At 47.5% G+C, this 20,690-nt stretch overlaps 1 protein-coding gene across 1 annotated transcript in view; it reads left to right on the top strand.

Moving 5' to 3' along the window:
• Nucleotides 1-665: 665 nt before the first annotated feature.
• Nucleotides 666-20,690, top strand: part of LOC140400958 (prostaglandin D2 receptor-like) — a 34,145-nt gene continuing 14,120 nt past the window's right edge. Inside the window, exon 1 of the mRNA XM_072489749.1 lies at nucleotides 666-1,871. Coding sequence (XP_072345850.1) covers nucleotides 1,092-1,871 — 780 coding nt within the window. The 5' untranslated portion in view covers nucleotides 666-1,091. The remainder of the gene's footprint in view (nucleotides 1,872-20,690) is intronic.

Below are 20,690 nucleotides of genomic sequence, written 5' to 3'. Positions count from 1 at the left end.
ATTGGACCTGCTGTTGGCCAAATGGTGTTCATAATGGGTGGGATTGTCTGGTCTCATCTGTGGCAGGACCAATCACAAATGAGAATGGCTAAATTGGCATTCCAGCCAAAGCGGCATTCATTTTCTGTGGCACCGGAAAATCCCAGCTGCCAGCGAGGATGGAAAATGTTGTTAAATGTTGTGCGCGGATAAGCAAATTGACTGTAATTATCTGGTGTCAAGATTTCCATTCCCAATACTGACAGCTGTGGAATGTTAATTCAGTTTAAATAAATAAATCTGGAACAAATAGCCACGGATGTGTCCATTTCCCCATTGAGTTGCCGTAAACACCCAACTGGCTCACGAGGGAAGTCAGTCTGCTGTGTTTAATCAGCCTGACTTACATGTGGCTGGAGCACCACAGCAATGCATTAATCCATTACATCGCCATCCCTCTTCAGTTCGGAGGAAGCGCCGCAGCGACTCGAAACGTTCACTCATTTCTCTCTCCACGGATGCTGCAGGACCTGCTGAGTTTACCCAGCATTTTCTGCTTTGTGCGTGTATTCCACAACAGATGTGGCTGCCCCCTCCCTTGGCTGTTCTCTGCGAAAACCCAACCAGCAATTAGCAACGGGGCCACACCCACATCCCGTAAATGAATTGAAATCCAAAAACTTTTGACAGCGAGGGGCAGGAGAGCACAAAAAAGGGGCTGGTGTGCTGCACTGCCAAAGTGCTTCCTCACATCAGTAACTGGGAAAGGGTGCTTCCAGGGGAACACCGGGGCTCAAACTACACAGAGAGGGACATCTGGACACTTCTAGTCACTCTTCCTGCGTGTGTTGGATTGTGACTGACGGAATTGACGCTCTCTGATTGAACGCTGCTTCAATGTATAAAAGGTTGGTACAGGGGCTGAGCGCAGATGGAAGCCTGAAGCACTCCGGCTCACACTCGGCATCAAGAAAGCCCGCCAAATCCAACACTGCCGCCGCTTAGAGCCGCACCACAGCAAGAAAGAAAAAACAACCCTCCAACCTCCTGTCTATTTCTACTCTTCCTCATATTTGCCACGGGCCAAAGTGAATACCGACGGGGTTTAAAGGATGCCATCTTGTGAAAACCTCACCCACGTACACCAGGATGGCAGGGTAGTGGTCAGCACCTTACTTTTCACCACTGGACTGATCGGCAACATCATCGCCCTGGTCATCCTGGGCAAACACAGGCAGCACAGCAGGCAACAGGTGTCTGCCTTTTATGTTTTAGTCACCGGCCTGGTGCTGACTGACCTCTTCGGGAAATGCCTCATCAGCCCGATGGTTTTCGCTTCTTACGCCACCAACCGCACCCTGACCGCCCTGGCAAAAAACAACACCCTGTGCGACTATTTCTCCTTCTCCATGTCGTTCTTCGGCTTAGCCTCGATGTGCATCCTGTTTGCCATGGCCCTGGAGTGCTGGCTGTCCATCAGCCACCCTTTCTTTTACCAGCAGCAGTTCACCAAGCGCCGGGTGGTCCTGATCTTTCCCGCCGTTTACACTTGCTCCCTCTTGGTTTGCTCCATGCCCCTGATGGGCTTCGGGAAGATCAAGCAGTACTGCCCAGGGACATGGTGCTTCCTTGACATGGCCCACGAAGACGGCACCCTGCCTTTCTCGGTGCTGTACGCCACCCTCATGGTGATCCTGGTCTTTGCCGTGATGCTGTGCAATGGCTCGGTCGCCATCAGCTTGACCAGAATGTACCGCAGGCAAAGGCGGGTGAGCAACGCCAACCTGAGCGAGGGAACCCGCAGCCACTTCACCCACTTCACAGAGGTGGAACATCTCATCCTGCTGACTCTGATGAGCATTATCTTCCTGGTCTGTTCTCTACCTCTCACAGTAAGTCCCCCCTTTTCTCTGTTTGGCCCAGTTTATTGTTTTTTTTTTATTATGTGTTAAAAAGGAGTAGCAAAAAAGCAAAACAAACGTTGTTTGTAAAGGCGAGCGCCTGGTGCTGCTGGTTGTGAGAGTCTGGCTGTTGCCTAACGCGCGTCAGGTCGCTTGCTCCACACCCAGGCGGGAACACAAAAATAACCAGTGCACATTTTGGAAAAGCAGTGTATAAATGTGTGCGGCAAGACACAATTCCAAGCTTCGAAGGTGTTCTGAAACTCGGAAACAGCGAGGAGGATAGTCAGAGACTTCTGGAGAGCGTCCAGATGCATTTCCAACACAGGGGAGTAAAAAAATCTATAAACTCAGTAAGGAATTGCAAGAAAAGGGAGACCCATATTTCGTTTCGAGTTCGTAAAGGCGCAGGTCTTTGAGAGTGGCAGAAGTTTTTTTTAGGTGTATGGGGTCCTGTGTTTTCTAATGGATGCAGATTACAAAAACAAAATGCTAAAACTTTGTAAAAGCTCTGATAAAATCCCAGATGGAATATTGTGGGCTGTTCTGCGCATTACACTTTAAGGAGGACGCCGATGCCTTGGAGAGGGCGAGGAGCGGGTTTAAATGAACAGGAGCGGCTAAAGACACAAAAACAGAAAATGCTGGACAATCTCAGCAGGTCTGGCAGCATCTGTGGAGAGAGAAGGGGGCTCACGGTTCGAGTCTGAATGACTCCTTTTGTTTCAGCATTCGCAGTAATTTGCTTTTTTTTTGCTGGCGATTGAAATCTCCAGTTCAGCGGAGAGGCGAGAGAAATGGGTCCTCTCTCCAGAAAGCAGGATGGGTGAAGGGGAGATTTGATTAAAGGCATTCAAAGTGGGTTTTGATGGATTAAATTAAGAGAAACTATTTTCAGTGGCAGAAAATTCAGTAACACAAGTTATTGGCTAAATAACTAGAGAGAACCTGAGGTGTATATGTTTACGCAGCGATTTGATTTATTATTGTCATATGTATTAGTATGCAGTGAAAAGTATTGTTTCTTGCATGCTGTACAAACAATGCATACCGTACATAGGGAAGGAAGGAGAGACTGCAGAATGTAATGTTACAGTCATAACTAAGGTGTAGAGAAAAGATCAACTGAAAGGAGGTAGGTCCATTCAAAAGTCTGATGGCAGTAGGGAAGAAGCTGTCCTTGAGTCGGTTGGTACGTAACTTCAAACTTTTGTATCTTTTTCCTGATGGAAGAAGGTGGAAGAGAGTATGCCCGGGGTGCGAGGGGTCCTTAATTATGCTGGCTGCCTTTCCGAGGCAGTGGGAATTGATTAAACAGGTTGCTGGGTAAACTCCGCAGGTTTGGCAGTATCTGTGGCAAGAGAAACAGTTAACAGGGTCCGTATGAACCTTCTCTGTTTTCATTTTAGATTTCTAGCATCATCAGTATTTTGTTTTTTATTTAATGTTTGTTTACGCAGCGAGTTGTTTTCAGATGGATTGCAACTAACGGGTTATGGGAGCAGATGCAATAAAAGGGATTTGAATGAAGATTTGAAGGGGGAGCTTTTCAGTGAAGCGAGCGAGAACTAATCAACCTGTTAACACCAAACGCTTTTACGTTTGCGCTTTTCCTGATATATGTATTTCCACGTGTCACATCAGTATAGTGTGCATGTGGATTTGCCTAACATAATTCAAGTTAAATCTTGAAATCAGGGATCCTCCGATGCGATATGTTTTGCCCAGTGAGATACTTTTCAAGACAAAAGCAAATTACTGCGGACGCTGGAATCTGAAACAAAAATACTGGACAATCTCAGCTGGTGGAGAGAGAAGGGAGCTTTTGGCAAAGAGTCATCCAGACTCGAAACCGGTAGCTCCCTTCGAGTACCACGAATGCTGTCAGTCCTGCTGAGATTGTTCAGTGTTTTTGGTCTTTACTTTCAAGGTAATAATAATCTTTATTGGTGTCACAAGTAGGCTTACATTAACACTGCAATGAAGTTACTGTGAAAAACCCCTAGTTGCCACATTCCGGCGCCTGTTCGGGTACACTGGGGGAGAATTCAGAATGTCCAATTTACCTAACAGCACGTCTTTCGGGACTTGTGAGAGGAAACCAGAGCACCCGGAGGAAACCAACACAGACACGGGGAGAACATGCAGACTCCACACAGTCAGTGACCCAAGCCGGGAATCAAACCTGGACCCTGGAGCTATGAAGCAACAGTGCTACCCACTGTGATACTGTGTCGCCCTAACTTGAGATTTCTTAGTAGGATCATTTCCACTATTTAAAAAGTTTTCTTTGGCCATGTCACTTTGTCAGTGCTGTGGAATGGATCACTTTCCTCCTGTATTTTACGAAGGAACTGGGTTGAGTAAAACAGCGCAATCTTTACATTGTGCTCACATCAAACGTTTTACATTAAACCTTTGACAGGAGAAATTTGCCCCATTCTATTGGAATCAAATATCAAATCATGTGTAACACAACCAGATAATGAGTAAAGCTCTCAATGATGTGTCGTAGGTCCAACCTCAGTGTATCTATCAAGCTGACAGAAAGAAGACTTTGATCCAGATAATCTGAAATGAAACTTAAATTTCACAAGTAGAAGTACAGTGTGCTCATAAGAGGTTACAGTGACCATGGGACACCTCCGGTACGTAGTAATATTAGCCACAGCCAGAAACTCATCTAGTGCATTATTAGAGTGAGTCCATATGCATCTCTTAGCCCAAGCATTTCTGGATAAAGAACAAACTGATGACAGCTAACCTATTCTGGTGCCTGTCTCGCTTATAGGCATTATCCCTTCCTATCAGGAACATAACCCAATGATGATGTCAGTCATGGGAATGAATCCCAGAACATTGATTGATCTGGTAGGTTTTGCATGTGAAGTGCAGGTCACATTTTCAAGCCAAATGGTGTGAATTGTGGAATTATTCAAAATATCTGCACAACTCATGCACTAAATACAAGTTCTACCTGTCTAAAGAAGGGCTTTTAAGCTAGCAGCATTCCTTTGAACTTTTCAGATAATGCCCACCACAAGGACACATCATCCAAAATGAAGCCTGAATTGATTTTTGTACATTGCTATAGTTCTTTTAGATTTATACTAATTGTCCTAGCTGAGCGTTTTCATACTTCACTCGCTTATCAGTAGCCTCGTGGCACTGATCGGGCACCTTCAGTAACTAATGTAATGCCTGGATCTCTTTCTCACTCAGATTACGGGCGATAGACTAGGAACTTACAGGTCTACCTGTCTAACATTTGTTATGGAAAAGTTACTGTGATTTATTAGTGATAGATCGGCTGAGAATTTGGAGAAATATGAACTGGGCAGAGAAAGCTAGCATGGATTTGTAAAGGGTGGATAAGTCCAATGAACCTGGTGGAATTGTTAATGAGGTAATAAACATGGTAAGTAAGGGAGTGCTGATGTTCTTTATAGATTCTGAGTGGGAGTGTTCACGGTCTTAGCCAGGGTAGTGAAGGAGGAGGTGGACGATATTTGGTGATTATTATTACTAAAATAATAATAATAATTATTATTAAAAGATTATTATTACCTTGAAAGTAAAGACCAAAAACACTGAACAATCTCAGCAGGACTGACAGCATTCGTGGTACTCGAAGGGAGCTACCGGTTTTGAGTCTGGATGACTCTTTGCCAAAAGCTCCCTTCTCTTCTTTGGTGGCGATATTTGGGGTTTCAGAGAAGCCGGAGCTCATGGAGAGGAGGAAGGCCGATGTCGTGGCCCTTGCCTCTCTGATTGCACGGCGGCAAATTTTACTGGAATGGCGGTGGGCATCGCCACCGGGAATAGCGGCTTGGTTGGGTGACCTGTACCGCTTCTTGCGGTTGGAGAAAATAAAGTATTAGTTAAGGGGCTCTGCAGCGGGGTTTGAGAAAAGATGGGGATAGCACCTATACTTCCTCAGGAAACTAAGGGAATTCGGCATGTCCACATTGACTCTCTCAAATTTTTACAGATGCACCACAGAAAGCATCCTATTTGGCTGCATCACAGCCTGGTATGGCAACTGCTCGGCCCAAGACCGTAAGAAGCTACAGGGAGTCGAGAGTCATGAACACAGCCCAGTCCATTACACAAACCCGCCTCCCATCCATTGACTTTATCTACACCCGCTGCCTTGGGAAAGCGGGCAGCATAATCAAAGACCCCTCCCATCCAGGTTTTTCACTCTTCCAACTTCTTCCATCGGACAGGAGATACAAAAATCTGAGAACATGCAATAACAGTTTCAAAAACAGCTTCTTCCCTGCTGTTCCCAGACTCCTAAATGACCCTCTTATGGACTGATCTGATCTTTTCACACACCTTCTCTACTGAGTAGTACTGCACTCCGGTCTGCTCCACTCGATGCCTGCGTCTATGTATTTACTTTGTGTATTTATGTATGCCCGATGATTTTTTTTCATGGATGAAACGATCTGTCTGGCCTGTACGCAGAACAATACTTTTCACTATACCTCGGTACACGTGGCAATAAACCCAAATCCAAACCTTTTTGGCCCTTCGGTCTGCACCAAATCTCCAATAGAGCACCCTACCTCAGCCTACTCCCCCGCCATATCTCTGTCACCCCACCTAAACTGTACATCTTTGCGCTGAGGTCCCAGGTTCGATCCCGGCTCTAGGTCACTGTCTGTGTGGAGTTTGCACATTCTCCCCATGTTTGCATGGGTTTCGCCCCCACAACCCACAGATGTGCAGGGTAGGTGGATTGGCCATGCTAAATTGCCCCTTAATTGGAAAAATGAATTGGAAAAATGAATTGGATACTCTAAATTTATAATAGAAAACTGCACATCTTTCGACTGGGAGGAAACTGGAGCACCCGGAGGAAACCCATGCAGACACGGGGATAATGTACAAACTTCGCACAGTCAGTTAGCACTATTGCCTCACAATGCCAGGGACCTGGATTCGATTCCGCCCTGGGCCCTGTCTGCGTGGAGTCTGCACTTTCTCCCCATGTGCGTGGGTTTCCTTCGGGTGCCCCAGTTTCCTCCCACAGTCCAAAGATGTGCAGGTTAGGTGGATCGGTCATGCTAAAATTGCCCCTTAGTTTGAGTGTGAGTGTGGCTATGCTTGATGTGGTGTAATGCCCCTTAAGCTATATGGGCAGCACGTTGGCACAGTGGTTAGCACTGCTGCTTCACGGAGCCAGGGACCCAGGTTCAATTGTCGCCTTGGGTGACTGTGGAGTTTGCACTTTCTCCCCGTGTCTGCGTGGGTTTCCTCTGGGTGCTCCGGTTTCCTCCCGCAGTCCAAAGATGTGCAGGTTAGCTGGGGTTACGAGTGTAGGGTGGTGGAGTGGGCCTAGATAGCGAGCTCCTATGGGAGTTGGTGCCGACTCGATGGGCCGAATGGCCTCTTCCTGCACTGTAGGCATTCTATGGTTGTATAAATCCCTGATGATAGACTAGCGACCTGTGCCAGGAATAAATAGCTACAGAATCAGAAAAATATCTGGCCTATGCAGCACCAAGGTGCGGGAAAGTTGAGAGAGAGAATTATATCACAGAACCTGAATGCTGACACACAGCGAGATGATGTCTTCCTGGTGACTCAGCTGGCCATAGCTTTGAATGGCCGAGAGGATTATAGTTTTGGTTTTTGATCCATGCTTAATTAGTTGATTTAAACTGTATACGTGAAAGTTGGCCTTGGTGTCCTCTGACAGGAGAAGACTGATAGATTTTCTTGCTCTTGATTGCTCTTCACTGACACATCCTGGAAGTGAATGAGTGTGAATGTAGGGTGGTGACTGGTCGCGCTTGCCGCAATGTACTTCTGGAAATGAGAACTGATGACACTCATTACTGAGGTTCACACATGAACAATGGCTTGAGAGAGTTGAATGGATTCTGCAAACTGAGAACCTTACCTCAGTATAAATCAGCATCTCCAACAGAACCGGCAAATAAAAGAGGAAGAGAAAATAATTAGATGTAGATTACCATTCGTAGAATATATGACAATGTGTTAAATTGTTTTCCTGGTTGTCATATACCTTGGATAAGTTCATTGATCATTTGATTTGAATACAATGCTAACATTGATTTGAAATAGTTCATTATTGTACAATGTCTTGTGGGTAATGTAGGGTGTTTGGCTATCGACGAGGAGACCTGATTGTGGCTCCCAGTCTCCCTGGCAGTGGTATTCATTTTTCCCTAATGGGGTATGTTTGTCAGTTCCTGTCAAGTCATTGGGAGAAAGAGGAGAAACAGCTTTAGTCTCTTCCTATATTAGGAGCCAAGGTAAGTCCAGGTTCAGGGGTTTGAGTGGGAGCTGGATTCAGAAAGCCGGGGGAGAGTTAAAGTGAGATGGTGGTAGCTGGTGGGGGAAGGGGGAAACACCTTCAGGGAGTTGCCTCTAACATGCCCAGTGGGCCCACAAATGAGGTAAAACCCCTCTCTCCCCTGCTCCCCTTTGCCTGACAACAGTGTGCACATCTAATGCTCCCAGGCTTCACCATGGTTAAATTACCAGTGTGCAGATGAGGCCCTTAAGTGGCCATCAATTGTGAGGCGTACTGCCCTTGACATCGGCATTTGGCCAAGGGTAACATCCAGGACCCTTGCAAAACTGATGTCAGTGGGAGTCAGGGGAAATCACTCCATTGAGTGTTGTAATATTTAGCACAAAGGAGAATGGTTGTAGTTCTTAGAGGTCAATCATCTCAATCCCAAGAAATCACTGCAGGAGTTCTTCAACGCAGTGTTCTAGGCCCAATCACCTTCACCGATTCATCAATGGCCTTCCCCCCCCATCATAAGGTCAGAAATGGGAGTGTTCATGGATGACTGCACGATGTTCAGTATAATGTTTCCTCAGATACTGAAGCAGTGTGTGTCCATATACAACAAGACTTGGACAATATTCAGGCTTGTGCTGAGAAGTGGTAGGTAACATTCATGCCACACAAGTGTCAGGTAATGACTATATCCAACAAGAGAGAATCCTAACCCACTCTCCTTTCTTTTAAATAAATATTTTTATTCTCCTTTTACACATCTTCATCAAAATTTACAACAACAGATAATCAACAATAACAACAAGGCAATGGCAATCCCCCAGCCAACAATCCCCTTATCCCACCCACCCTCACACAGCTCCCAACATTTTGAATACAAAACACCAGCGAAAAAGAATCATCAATAACTTGTACATTCCAACCCCCCCCACCCACCTCCCCAATGTTCGACGTCATCTAATTCATGAAAATGCATGATGAACAAGGCCCATGAATTGTAGAACCCTTCCATCTTCCCCCTCAACTTGAACTTTACTTTCTCGAGCATTACGAACTCCAGCAGATCCCCCCGCCACGCTCAGGCACAGGGTGGAGAAGCCGACCTCCACCCCAACAGAATCCGCCTTTGGGCGATTAGTGAGGCAAAGGCTAAGACATCTGCCCCCGCACCCACTTCCAACCCTGGCCAATCCGACACCCCGAATATGGCCACTAGGGGTCCCGGTGCGAGTCTCATGTGCACCACCTTTGAGATTACCCTAAAGACCTCCCTCCAATACCCCTCCAGTATTGGACAGGACCAAAACACATGAACGTGATTAGTGGGCCTCCCCAAACACCATTCACAAACATCCTCCACCCCCTCAAAAAGTCGGCTCATCCTCGCCCTTGTGAGGTGCGCCCTATACACCACCTTCAACTGTATCAGCCCCAACCTCGCGCACAAGTTGAGGCATTCACCCTCCAGAGCACCTAGCACCATGTCCTCTCCTGAATATCCTCCCCCAACTCTTCCTCCCACTTCACCTTAAGCCTCTCTAGCGATACGTTATCTTCCCCAAGAATCACCCGTAAATCGCCAACACCACCCTCTTCTCCATTCTCCCTGTCGTCAATATCTTTTCCAACAGCGTTGGAGCCGGTGCCATCAGAAAGCTCTGCACCTCTTTCCTTGCAAAATTTCGGACCTGTATATACCTAAACATCTCCCCCCACCCCGACCCATATTTCTCCCCCAGTTCCTCCAACTTTGCAAACCAGCCCCAGAAACAAATCCTTCAATACTCTAACTCCCCTCTCTGAAAATTCCCATCCCACCTTCCTGGCTCAAATCTGTGATTCCCTTCAATCGGCATTTCCCTTGAACCCGCCCACAACTGCAGCCGGATCTTCAGCGTCGCCACTACCACCGGGGCCATCGGGAGTGGTGCTGTTGCCAACGTCCTTAACCCCGCCCCCTACACAGACTCTCCTCCATTCTGACCCACAGGGAGTCCCCCCCCCCCCCCTCCTCTAACCCAGCCCCTCACCTTCTCAGCATTTGCCAGCCAGTAATAATACAATAAATTTGGGAGACCCAACCCCCCTGACTGCCGTCCTCTCTGCAACAGCACCGTCCTAATCCTAGCCACCTTCCCCCCCCCCCCCCCCCCCCCCAAATAAACAAGGTAATTATCTTCTCTACTTCCTTCAAAAACGCCTTTGATAAAAAGATTGGCAGGCATTGAAAAATAAACAAAAACCTCGGCAATACATTCATCTTAATTGCCTGCACCTGACCTGCTTACGACAGAGGTAGACAATCTAACCTACTCTCCTCATTGTTCAATTCCATTGAATCCACCACCATCAATATCCTGGGGGATGTGACATTATGATCCATTTAACATTTATTACTTGTATCTACTCTTGTGACAGCCCTCAGTCTCATTCCTAACCAGATGGCTAGCAATATTATATTAGCACTTTTTTGAAGTAAAAGAAAATGAACTGCTTTTCTCGTTGTTTATTTCATATCTACTGTTAAGTGCAGGTAGATTTGGAAGGTGAAAGAGAAGGAAGGAATTCAAATCCTGAGGCTCGTTGATATTCCTGTTTCCCAGAGTTTTCCACTCAAACGTTCAAATTCCATACAAGTCCATATCTTTCCTTTTATTGGCAATGATGTCACGTGGAAATATTGTAGATTTGCGAACTAATTGTTTGTTTGATGTGGGAAAGCTTAATAAATGAGCAAATAACTTCCAGAAGGGAAGAATGTTTTGCATATTTTATATTTATTAATTTTCTTTCCACCCATCTCTTTCCGCATGTTGAGTCTTCCTCAGTTTCTGGGATGGCAGTGCCCTTCACCTCGCTGCAGTGTCAATTGTCTTGTGTCAGTCTTGATGACAAGTGTTTGCAAGCTATTTACTAATAATAATCGTTATTAGTGTCGTACGTAGGCTTACATTAACACTGCAATGAAGTTACTGTGAAAAGCCCCAAAACCGCGACACTCCGGCGCCTGTTTGGGTACACCGAGCGAGAATTCAGATTGTCCATTTCACCTAAGAAGCACGTCTTTCGGGACTTGTGGGAGGAAACCGGAGCACCCGGAGGAAACCCACAAAGACACGGGGAGAACGATAGCAGACTCCGCGCAGTGACCTAAACCGGGAATCAAAGCCCTGTCCCTGGCCCTGTGAAGCAACAGTGCTAACCACTGTGCTACCGTGCCGCCCTGACCAAGCAACCACTGCAGCCTCAACCAGTTCTAGTTAAAAATGTTTCAGCCAGAATTGCTGGATATGAGTGAAGTTTTAATTCTTTATTTTCGAGAATGGGGACCCTTGTGTTGAATCTATTCATCTGCAATGGTGTTGTTGCTTACTTAAGAGCAACCAGATGTATCTGGAAGAGGCTTCCTGGGAAGGTTGCTGCAGAACTGATTGATCCCAAAAGCTACTTCCCCCTGGGACAGTTCTTTTAGGCTTCTCTTCTCCATCAATTAAACATTCCTTTTTTGGCATTCCCAATTAACATTCTAGGTTTCAATGTGTATAAATAGTGTCTGTTTTATTCTAAGTGACTGAACGTTGGAGCATAATGGGCTTGTGTTTAACTGTTTAAAATTTTAAAAGTTTTCCAGTAACACTCTTTCTTGATAGTCTTAAGACTTATACAGTACGGAAGAGATCCATCGAGTCTGCACCAACAAAACTGCACTAAATCTAAACTAATCTCACTTTCCAACACTTGGTCCATAGCCTTGAATGTTATGACAGGTACTACACAGTTTCTCATTATACGAGTTCCACATTCACAGACACTCACTGGGGTATGAGTTCCACACTCACTGCACTGACCACTGGGGTATGGGTCCCACGCTCACTGACTCTCACTGGGGTATGGGTCCCACACTCACTGACTCTCACTGGGGTATGGGTCCCACACTCACTGACTCTCACTGGGGTATGGGTCCCACACTCACTGACTCTCACTGGGGTATGGGTTCCACACTCACTGACTCTCACTGGGGTATGGGTTCCACACTCACTGACTCTCACTGGGATATGGGTTCCACACTCACTGACTCTCACTGGGGTATGGGTTCCACACTCACTGCACTGACCACTGGGGTATGGGTCCCACGCTCACTGACTCTCACTGGGATATGGGTTCCATACTCACTGACTCTCACTGGGATATGGGTTCCACACTCACTGACTTTCACTGGGATATGGATTCCACACTCACTGACTCTCACTGGGATATGGGTTCCACACTCACTGACTGGCGTGAATCCCGCCCCCGCCGGTTGCCGAATTCTCCGGCACCGGATATTCGGCGGGGGCGGGAATCGCGCCGGTTGGCAGCCCCCCACACCCCCCGACGATTCTCCGGCCCGGATGGGCCGAAGCCCGCTGCTGGAATGCCTGTCCCGCCGGCGTGGATTAAACCACCTCTCTTACCGGCGTGGATTAATCCACCTCTCTTACCGGTGGGACAAGGTGGCGTGGGCGGGTCCTGGGGGGGGGCACGGGGCGATCTGGCCTGTGCCGTGGGGGCACTCTTTTCCTTCCGCCTTCACCATGGACTCCACTGCGCATGCGCGGGGATGCCGTGAGCGTCCGTTGACGCTCCCGCGCTTACGCCGCCCGGCAAAGTCAGTTTCCCGCCAGCTGGCGGGCACCAAAGGCCTTTCCCGCCAGCTGGCGGGGCGGAAATCAGTCCGGCGCGGTCCTAGCCCCTCAAGGTTAGGGCTCGGTCACTCAAGATGCGGAGGATTCCGCACCTTTGGGGCGGCGCGATGCCGGACTGATTCGCGCCGTTTTTGGCACCGGTCGGCAGACATCGCGCCGATTGTGGAGAATTCCGCCCATGAACTCTCACTGGGCTATGGATTCTACACACTTGACTGTCACTGGTGTACGGGATGCACACGGACTGAATGTCACTGGGCTATGGATTCCACACTCACTGACTGTCACTGGCATATACTTTGCACACACACTGATCCTCACTGCAGTAGGGGTTCAATGCACTGACTCTCAATGGGGTACAGGTTCTGCACATGCACTCTATTACTGGGGTATTTTATATTAACATATGGCCAGACATATTTCCCTGCGCTCCTCTCTGGAAAATGGATATTTTAAATTCCGTGCTATAATAGCCAAAATAATGTTTGTTTTTACTGCAGTAAGTACAAGTTTCCTTTCAAATTTATGTGCTCTTTATCTTGTAATTTAGTGCTTCGTAACAATTTTATTGTGATCTTCAAATTGCAAATGATTTTTTAAATATCTTTTTATAAAAGAGTGACACAGTGGTTAGCACTGCTGCCTCACAGCCTCAGAGACCCGGGTTCAATTCCAGTCTCAGGTGACTGTCTCTGTGGAGTTTGCACTTACTCCCGGTCTCTGTTTGGCTTTTCTCCAGGTGCTCTGGTTTCCTCCCACAAAGATGTGCAGGTTAGGTGGATTGGCCGTGCTAAATTGCCCCATAGTGTCCAGAAGGTGAGGTGGGGTTACTGGGTTACAGGGATAGAGTGGAGGCATGTGCTTAGGTAAGGTGCTCTTTGCAATGGTCGGTGCAGACCCAATGGGCCGAATGGCCTCCTTCTGCACTGTAAATACTGTGAAATATACAGAACTGTAAGGGTTAATGTTATGTCCAAATCAACCACTAGAGGGAGTTAGATGCAGAACTATGTAAAACATCGAGGCTAAGCCTTCTGGGAGGGTGTTGAGGAGAAGGTTAGAAGACAGACTGTAGGAAAGATAGTGCGAACTCCAGGGGTTCCCCCAATAGTCCTGGAGGCGAGCTCTCATCTCGACCAGGGTCTCCATGCACCCGGCCATGGAGCACAGGGTCTGGACCGCCTCCCTCTAGGACTGTGCCACATCACTCAATGACTGCCACCTCCCCCCAGGACTGGCGCAGGCCAGCCAGCACCCGGCAATGCTGACAAAGCCCTCAGCCATAACTCGTTGCGACTGGCAAAGCTCTGGAGCAGTGCTGCAATGTCCATGTGGTCCTGGTACTTAGCTGCCTGGAATTGATGTGTGACACTTGCATAACCACATGGGAGCAGCTGATAGCTTCCTACACCATGGACAAACCAGCTATCCTGCCAAAGCCACTTGCCCACTCTTCCTGCTTCTACCTATCTGGAGAGCAGACAAGGAAGACTGCTTTCCATGTGTGGAGGATCTCTGTGACCTCTCTGATGCTGTGATACACACAAGGTGAAAAGGTTAAGGCACATTTTGGCATTGGCATAAACTTATAAGAAAGCTGGAGGGTGGGGGCGCATGGGAGGAGTTCTGTGAGAGATGAGGTTGCCAGAGCTTATCAGGCTGATGGAGAGAAGATCAAAGGGAAGAGCGCAATGCTCATACACAGGTGCGTGCTGTGCATGTGCGAAGCTCAAGCATCACAAATACAGATAAAATTGCATTGTGGCCTCAAACAAACCAGAACACGTGGCAACTGGCCCGATTGCAGGACAATCCTGTGAGGTCTAGTTGGTCACCATGGATACACAGTCATCTGAGAAATGTTGGTGCCGGCTCAAAGCCGGAAGGAAGCGCTGTCATAGAAATTGTAGGCCATGGTAACCTTGATGGCAACTGGCAGAACCATCTTCTCCCTTCTCTGCAACGGCAGGCCTGGTTCAAGAAGGTTACACGGTTCATGTGACCACCTCCTTGGTGAAATGTAACTATTTCACTACTGCTGGCTGAGCTGGAGGTGGGAGACTTGCTCTCTGATGATGGTCACCAGCTTGTTAATGTCTCCTGTTGGGGTGGTGGTGGGAGGGGGGGTGGGGGGCTTGGGGGATGGTGGTGAGGGAGAGAGGGCCTGGTGTGACTGTGAGGCCTAAAATGGCAAGGCATGTGCCAATTCAGCGTTAAATGCTATTTAGCGTCACAATCTGCCTCACGATGTGCTTCTTTCACACGCATGGGATGTCCATGTTATTGTTCTTCTGTGTTGGAAGTCGCCATTAGAGGATCTTCATCTCCTAGCTCCCATAAGTGACACAGAGTTAAACTTTGCAGTCTTTGGTTCTGCTTTTGAGGCTGAACACAAATAAATTAATAGTGTGACATTACAAACTAAACTGTGAATACCAAACAGCAATGGAATCCAGCTTGGAACTGGTTTTTCCTGCAGAGTATGAATGATTACAAATTTATTATGTGCAGCCATTCAGGACGTGTAAGTCTAAGATTAAAACAACAAATTAATTGGGACAGGGCTATTTTCACGTAAAGCATGACTGAACATGTGACACACACAAGGTAATTTTCCGGTTTCAGCTCCTGTTGTGGAAGAAAAGATAGCCGAATATTTTGGCAGAGATCGTTTGTCAGAACGGAAAAGAATTGAGCTCCTTCATATGACCGAATCAAAACAACAGCAAGACAGAGAGCCTCAAGAAAATATCACAAGACAAGAGGCGTGCCCAGTTTTCATTTTAAGTGTACTCTGGAGGTAATGTTAACCCATCTCTCCTGCAGAGCCGTAGGCTACACAGGGGCCTCAGTTACGTGGCGAGACCAGAGAAGCTGAATTTAGAATAATAGAGTTTTACAGCACAGAAAGAGGCCCTACGGCCCATTGTGTGTGCACCGGCCATCCCCGATCTATTGCAGATGATACCAAGTTGGGTGCGAGGGTGGACTGTGACGAGGATGCAGAGGTCCTACAGCATGATCTAGAAAGGTTGGGTGAGTGGGAAATTCAGTGCCAGATGCAGTATAATTTGGATAAATGTGACGTTATTCACTTTGGAAGCAAAAACAGGAAGGCAGATTACTACCTGAATGAACAAAGAACAAAGAACAAAGAAATGTACAGCACAGGAACAGGCCCTTCGGCCCTCCAAGCCCGTGCCGACCATGCTGCCCGACTAAACTACAATCTTCTACACTTCCTGGGTCCGTATCCTTCTATTCCCATCCTATTCATATATTTGTCAAGATGCCCCTTAAATGTCCCTATCGTCCCTGCTTCCACTACCTCCTCCGGTAGCGAGTTCCAGGCACCCACTACCCTCTGCGTAAAAAACTTGCCTCGTACATCTACTCTAAACCTTGCCCCTCTCACCTTAAACCTATGCCCCCTAGTAATTGACCCCTCTACCCTGGGGAAAAGCCTCTGACTATCCACTCTGTCTATGCCCCTCATAATTTTGTATACCTCTATCAGGTCTCCCCTCAACCTCCTTCGTTCCAGTGAGAACAAACCGAGTTTATTCAACCGCTCCTCATAGCTAATGCCCTCCATACCAGGCAACATTCTGGTAAATCTCTTCTGCACCCTCTCCAAAGCCTCCACATCCTTCTGGTAGTGTGGCGACCAGAATTGAACACTATACTCCAAGTGTGGCCTAACTAAGGTTCTATACAGCTGCAACATGACTTGCCAATTCTTATACTCAATGCCCCGGCCAATGAAGGCAAGCATGCCGTATGCCTTCTTGACTACCTTCTCCACCTGTGTTGCCCCTTTCAATGACCTGTGGACCTGTACTCCTAGATCTCTTTGACTTTCAATACTCTTGAGGGTTCTACCATTCACTGTATATTCCCTACCTGCATTAGACCTTCCAAAATGCACTACCTCACATTTGTCCGGATTAAACTCCATTTGCCATCTCTCCGTCCAAGTCTCCAGACAATCTAAATCCTGCTGTATCCTCCGACAGTCCTCATCGCTATCCGCAATTCCACCAACCTTTGTGTCGTCTGCAAACTTACTAATCAGACCAGTTACATTTTCCTCCAAATCATTTATATATACTACAAAGAGCAAAGGTCCCAGCACTGATCCCTGTGGAACACCACTGGTCACAGCCCTCCAATTAGAAAAGCATCCCTCCATTGCTACTCTCTGCCTTCTATGGCCTAGCCAGTTCTGTATCCACCTTGCCAGCTCACCCCTGATGGTTGTAAATTGGGAGAGGGGAGTATGCAGCAGGACCTGGGTGTCCTTGTGCACCAGTCACTGAAGGTAAGCATGCAGGTGCAACAGGCAGTAAAGAAGGCTAATGTGAGAGGACCTTTAAGAAATGGGTGTTTATTACTGCAGTGGATAGCTTAGGAATAAAACAATTTAAATCAACTGCGTACCATCCAGAATCGCAGGGAGCGCTAGAAAGGTGGCATCAGGCATTAAAGACAATGTTGAGAGCTTATTGTCAAGATTATTCAGAGGATTGGGATAAAGGAATTCTATATGGATGTTGTTTGATTGGAACAGCATTTCCCGCAGCTACATCATGTATCGCCATTTTAGTACTTCCCAATTTATCTCCACAAACTTGTCCATGTGATATCAATAACTCTTTCAAGTCAGTCCGTTTTTCCTCTGGAAGGCAACTCAACAATTTATCCCAATTTTTAAGAAAATCCTTGTTTTCCAATTTAATTTGAGTTATGTCAAATTCACAGTCATCTGGATTTGGTTCGTCACTTTGTCTCAAGATTGATGTTGCTGACAAGCAACATTCAAAGCAGGTATCCTCCATTCATTTAAAGAAATATATATATATTTTTTTAAATTAAATATTTTATTGAAAATTTTTGGTCAACCAACACAGTACATTGTGCATCCTTTACACAATATTATAACAACACAAATAACAATGACCTATTTTATAAACAAAAAATGAATAAATAATAAATAACAAAAATGAAAACTAGCCCTAATTGGCAACTGCCTTGTCACAAGTAACACTCTCCAAAAATATAATTTAACAGTCCAATATATAATTATCTGTAGCAACGACCTATACATACTATACAGTATATATTAACAACCCTGAGAGTCCTTCTGGTTCCTCCTCCCCCCCCCCCCCCCCCGATCCTGGGCTGCTGCTGCTGCCTTCTTTTTCCCATTCCGTCTATCTTTCTGCGAGGTATTCGACAAACGGTTGCCACCGCCTGGTGAACCCTTGAGCCGACCCCCTTAGGACGAACTTAATCCGCTCTAGCTTTATAAACCCCGCCATGTCATTTATCCAGGTCTCCACCCCCGGGGGCTTAGCTTCTTTCCACATTAGCAATATCCTGCGCCGGGCTACTAGGGACGCAAAGGCCAAAACATCGGCCTCTCTCGCCTCCTGCACTCCCGGCTCTTGTGCAACCCCAAATATAGCCAACCCCCAGCTTGGTTCGACCCGGACTCCTACTACTTTTGAAAGCACCTTTGTCACCCCCATCCAAAACCCCTGTAGTGCCGGGCATGACCAAAACATATGGGTATGATTCGCTGGGCTTCTCGAGCACCTCGCACACCTATCCTCCACCCCAAAAAATTTACTGAGCCGTGCTCCAGTCATATGTGCCCTGTGTAATACCTTAAACTGAATCAGGCTTAGCCTGGCACACGAGGACGACGAGTTTACCCTGCTTAGGGCATCTGCCCACAGCCCCTCCTCGATCTCCTCCCCCAGCTCTTCTTCCCATTTCCCTTTTAGTTCATCTACCAGAGTCTCCCCTTCGTCCCTCATTTCCCTATATATATCTGACACCTTACCATCCCCCACCCATGTCTTTGAGATCACTCTGTCCTGCACCTCTTGTGTCGGGAGCTGCGGGAATTCCCTCACCTGTTGCGTCGCAAAAGCCCTCAGTTGCATATACCTGAATGCATTCCCTTGGGGCAACCCATATTTCTCGGTCAGCGCTCCCAGACTCGCGAACGTCCCATCCACAAACAGATCTTTCAGTTGCGTTATTCCTGCTCTTTGCCACATTCCATATCCCCCATCCATTCCCCCCGGGGCAAACCTATGGTTGTTTCTTATCGGGGACCCCCCCAAGGCTCCAGTCTTTCCCCTATGCCGTCTCCACTGTCCCCAAATCTTCAGTGTAGCCACCACCACCGGGCTTGTGGTGTAGTTCCTCGGTGAGAACGGCAATGGGGCTGTCACCATAGCCTGTAGGCTATCCCCCTACAGGACGCCCTCTCTAATCTCTTCCACGCCGCTCCCTCCTCCTCTCCCATCCACTTACTCACCATTGAAATATTAGCGGCCCAATAATACTCACTTAGGCTCGGTAGTGCCAGCCCCCCCCCTATCCCTGCTACGCTGTAAGAATCCCTTCCTCACTCTCGGGGTCTTCCCGGCCCACACAAAACCCATGATGCTCTTTCCAATCCTTTTAAAAAAAGCCTTCGTGATCACCACCGGGAGGCACTGAAACACAAAGAGGAATCTCGGGAGGACCACCATCTTAACCGCCTGCACCCTCCCTGCCAGTGACAGGGATACCATATCCCATCTCTTGAAATCCTCCTCCATCTGTTCCACCAACCGCGTTAAATTTAACCTATGCAATGTGCCCCAATTCTTAGCTATCTGGATCCCCAGGTAACGAAAGTCCCTTGTTACCTTCCTCAACGGTAGGTCCTCTATTTCTCTACTCTGCTCCCCTGGATGCACCACAAACAACTCACTTTTCCCCATGCTCAATTTATACCCTGAAAACTCCCCAAACTCCCCAAGTATCCGCATTCTTTCTGGCATCCCCTCCGCCGGGTCCGCCACGTATAGTAGCAAATCGTCCGCATACAAAGATACCCGGTGTTCTTCTCCTCCCCTAAGTACTCCCCTCCACTTCTTGGAACCCCTCAACGCTATCGCCAGGGGCTCAATCGCCAGTGCGAACAATAATGGGGACAGAGGGCATCCCTGCCTTGTCCCTCTATGGAGCCGAAAATATGCAGATCCCCGTCCATTCGTGACCACGCTCGCCACTGGGGCCCTATACAACAGCTGCACCCATCTAACATACCCCTCTCCAAAACCAAATCTCCTCAACACCTCCCACAAATAATCCCACTCCACTCTATCAAATGCTTTCTCGGCATCCATCGCCACTACTATCTCCGTTTCTCCCTCTGGTGGGGCCATCATCATTACCCCTAACAACCTCCGAATATTCGTGTTCAGCTGTCTCCCCTTCACAAACCCAGTTTGGTCCTCGTGGACCACCCCCGGGACACATTCCTCTATTCTCATTGCCATTACCTTGGCCAGGACCTTGGCATCTACATTTAGGAGGGAAATAGGTCTCTAGGACCCGCATTGTAGCGGGTCCTTTTCCTTCTTTAAGAGAAGCGATACCGTTGCTTCAGACATAGTCGGGGGCAGTTGTCCCCTTTCCTTTGCCTCATTAAAGGTCCTCGTCAGTACCGGGGCGAACAAGTCCACATATTTTCTATAGAATTCGACTGGGAATCCATCCGGTCCCGGGGCCTTTCCCGCCTGCATGCTCCTAATTCCTTTCACCACTTCTTCTACCTCGATCTGTGCTCCCAGTCCCACCCTTTCCTGCTCTTCCACCTTGGGAAATTCCAGCCGATCCAAGAAGCCCATCATTCTCTCCCTCCCATCCGGGGGTTGAGCTTCATATAATTTTTTATAAAATGTCTTGAACACTCCATTCACTCTCTCCGCTCCCCGCTCCATCTCTCCTTCCTCATCCCTCACTCCCCCTATTTCCCTGCTCCCCTTTTCCTCA

Source organism: Scyliorhinus torazame, chromosome 2 (assembly GCF_047496885.1).
Source record: "Scyliorhinus torazame isolate Kashiwa2021f chromosome 2, sScyTor2.1, whole genome shotgun sequence".
Classification (NCBI taxonomy): Eukaryota; Metazoa; Chordata; class Chondrichthyes; order Carcharhiniformes; family Scyliorhinidae; genus Scyliorhinus; species Scyliorhinus torazame.
This window is presented reverse-complemented; position numbering and strand designations above follow the sequence as displayed.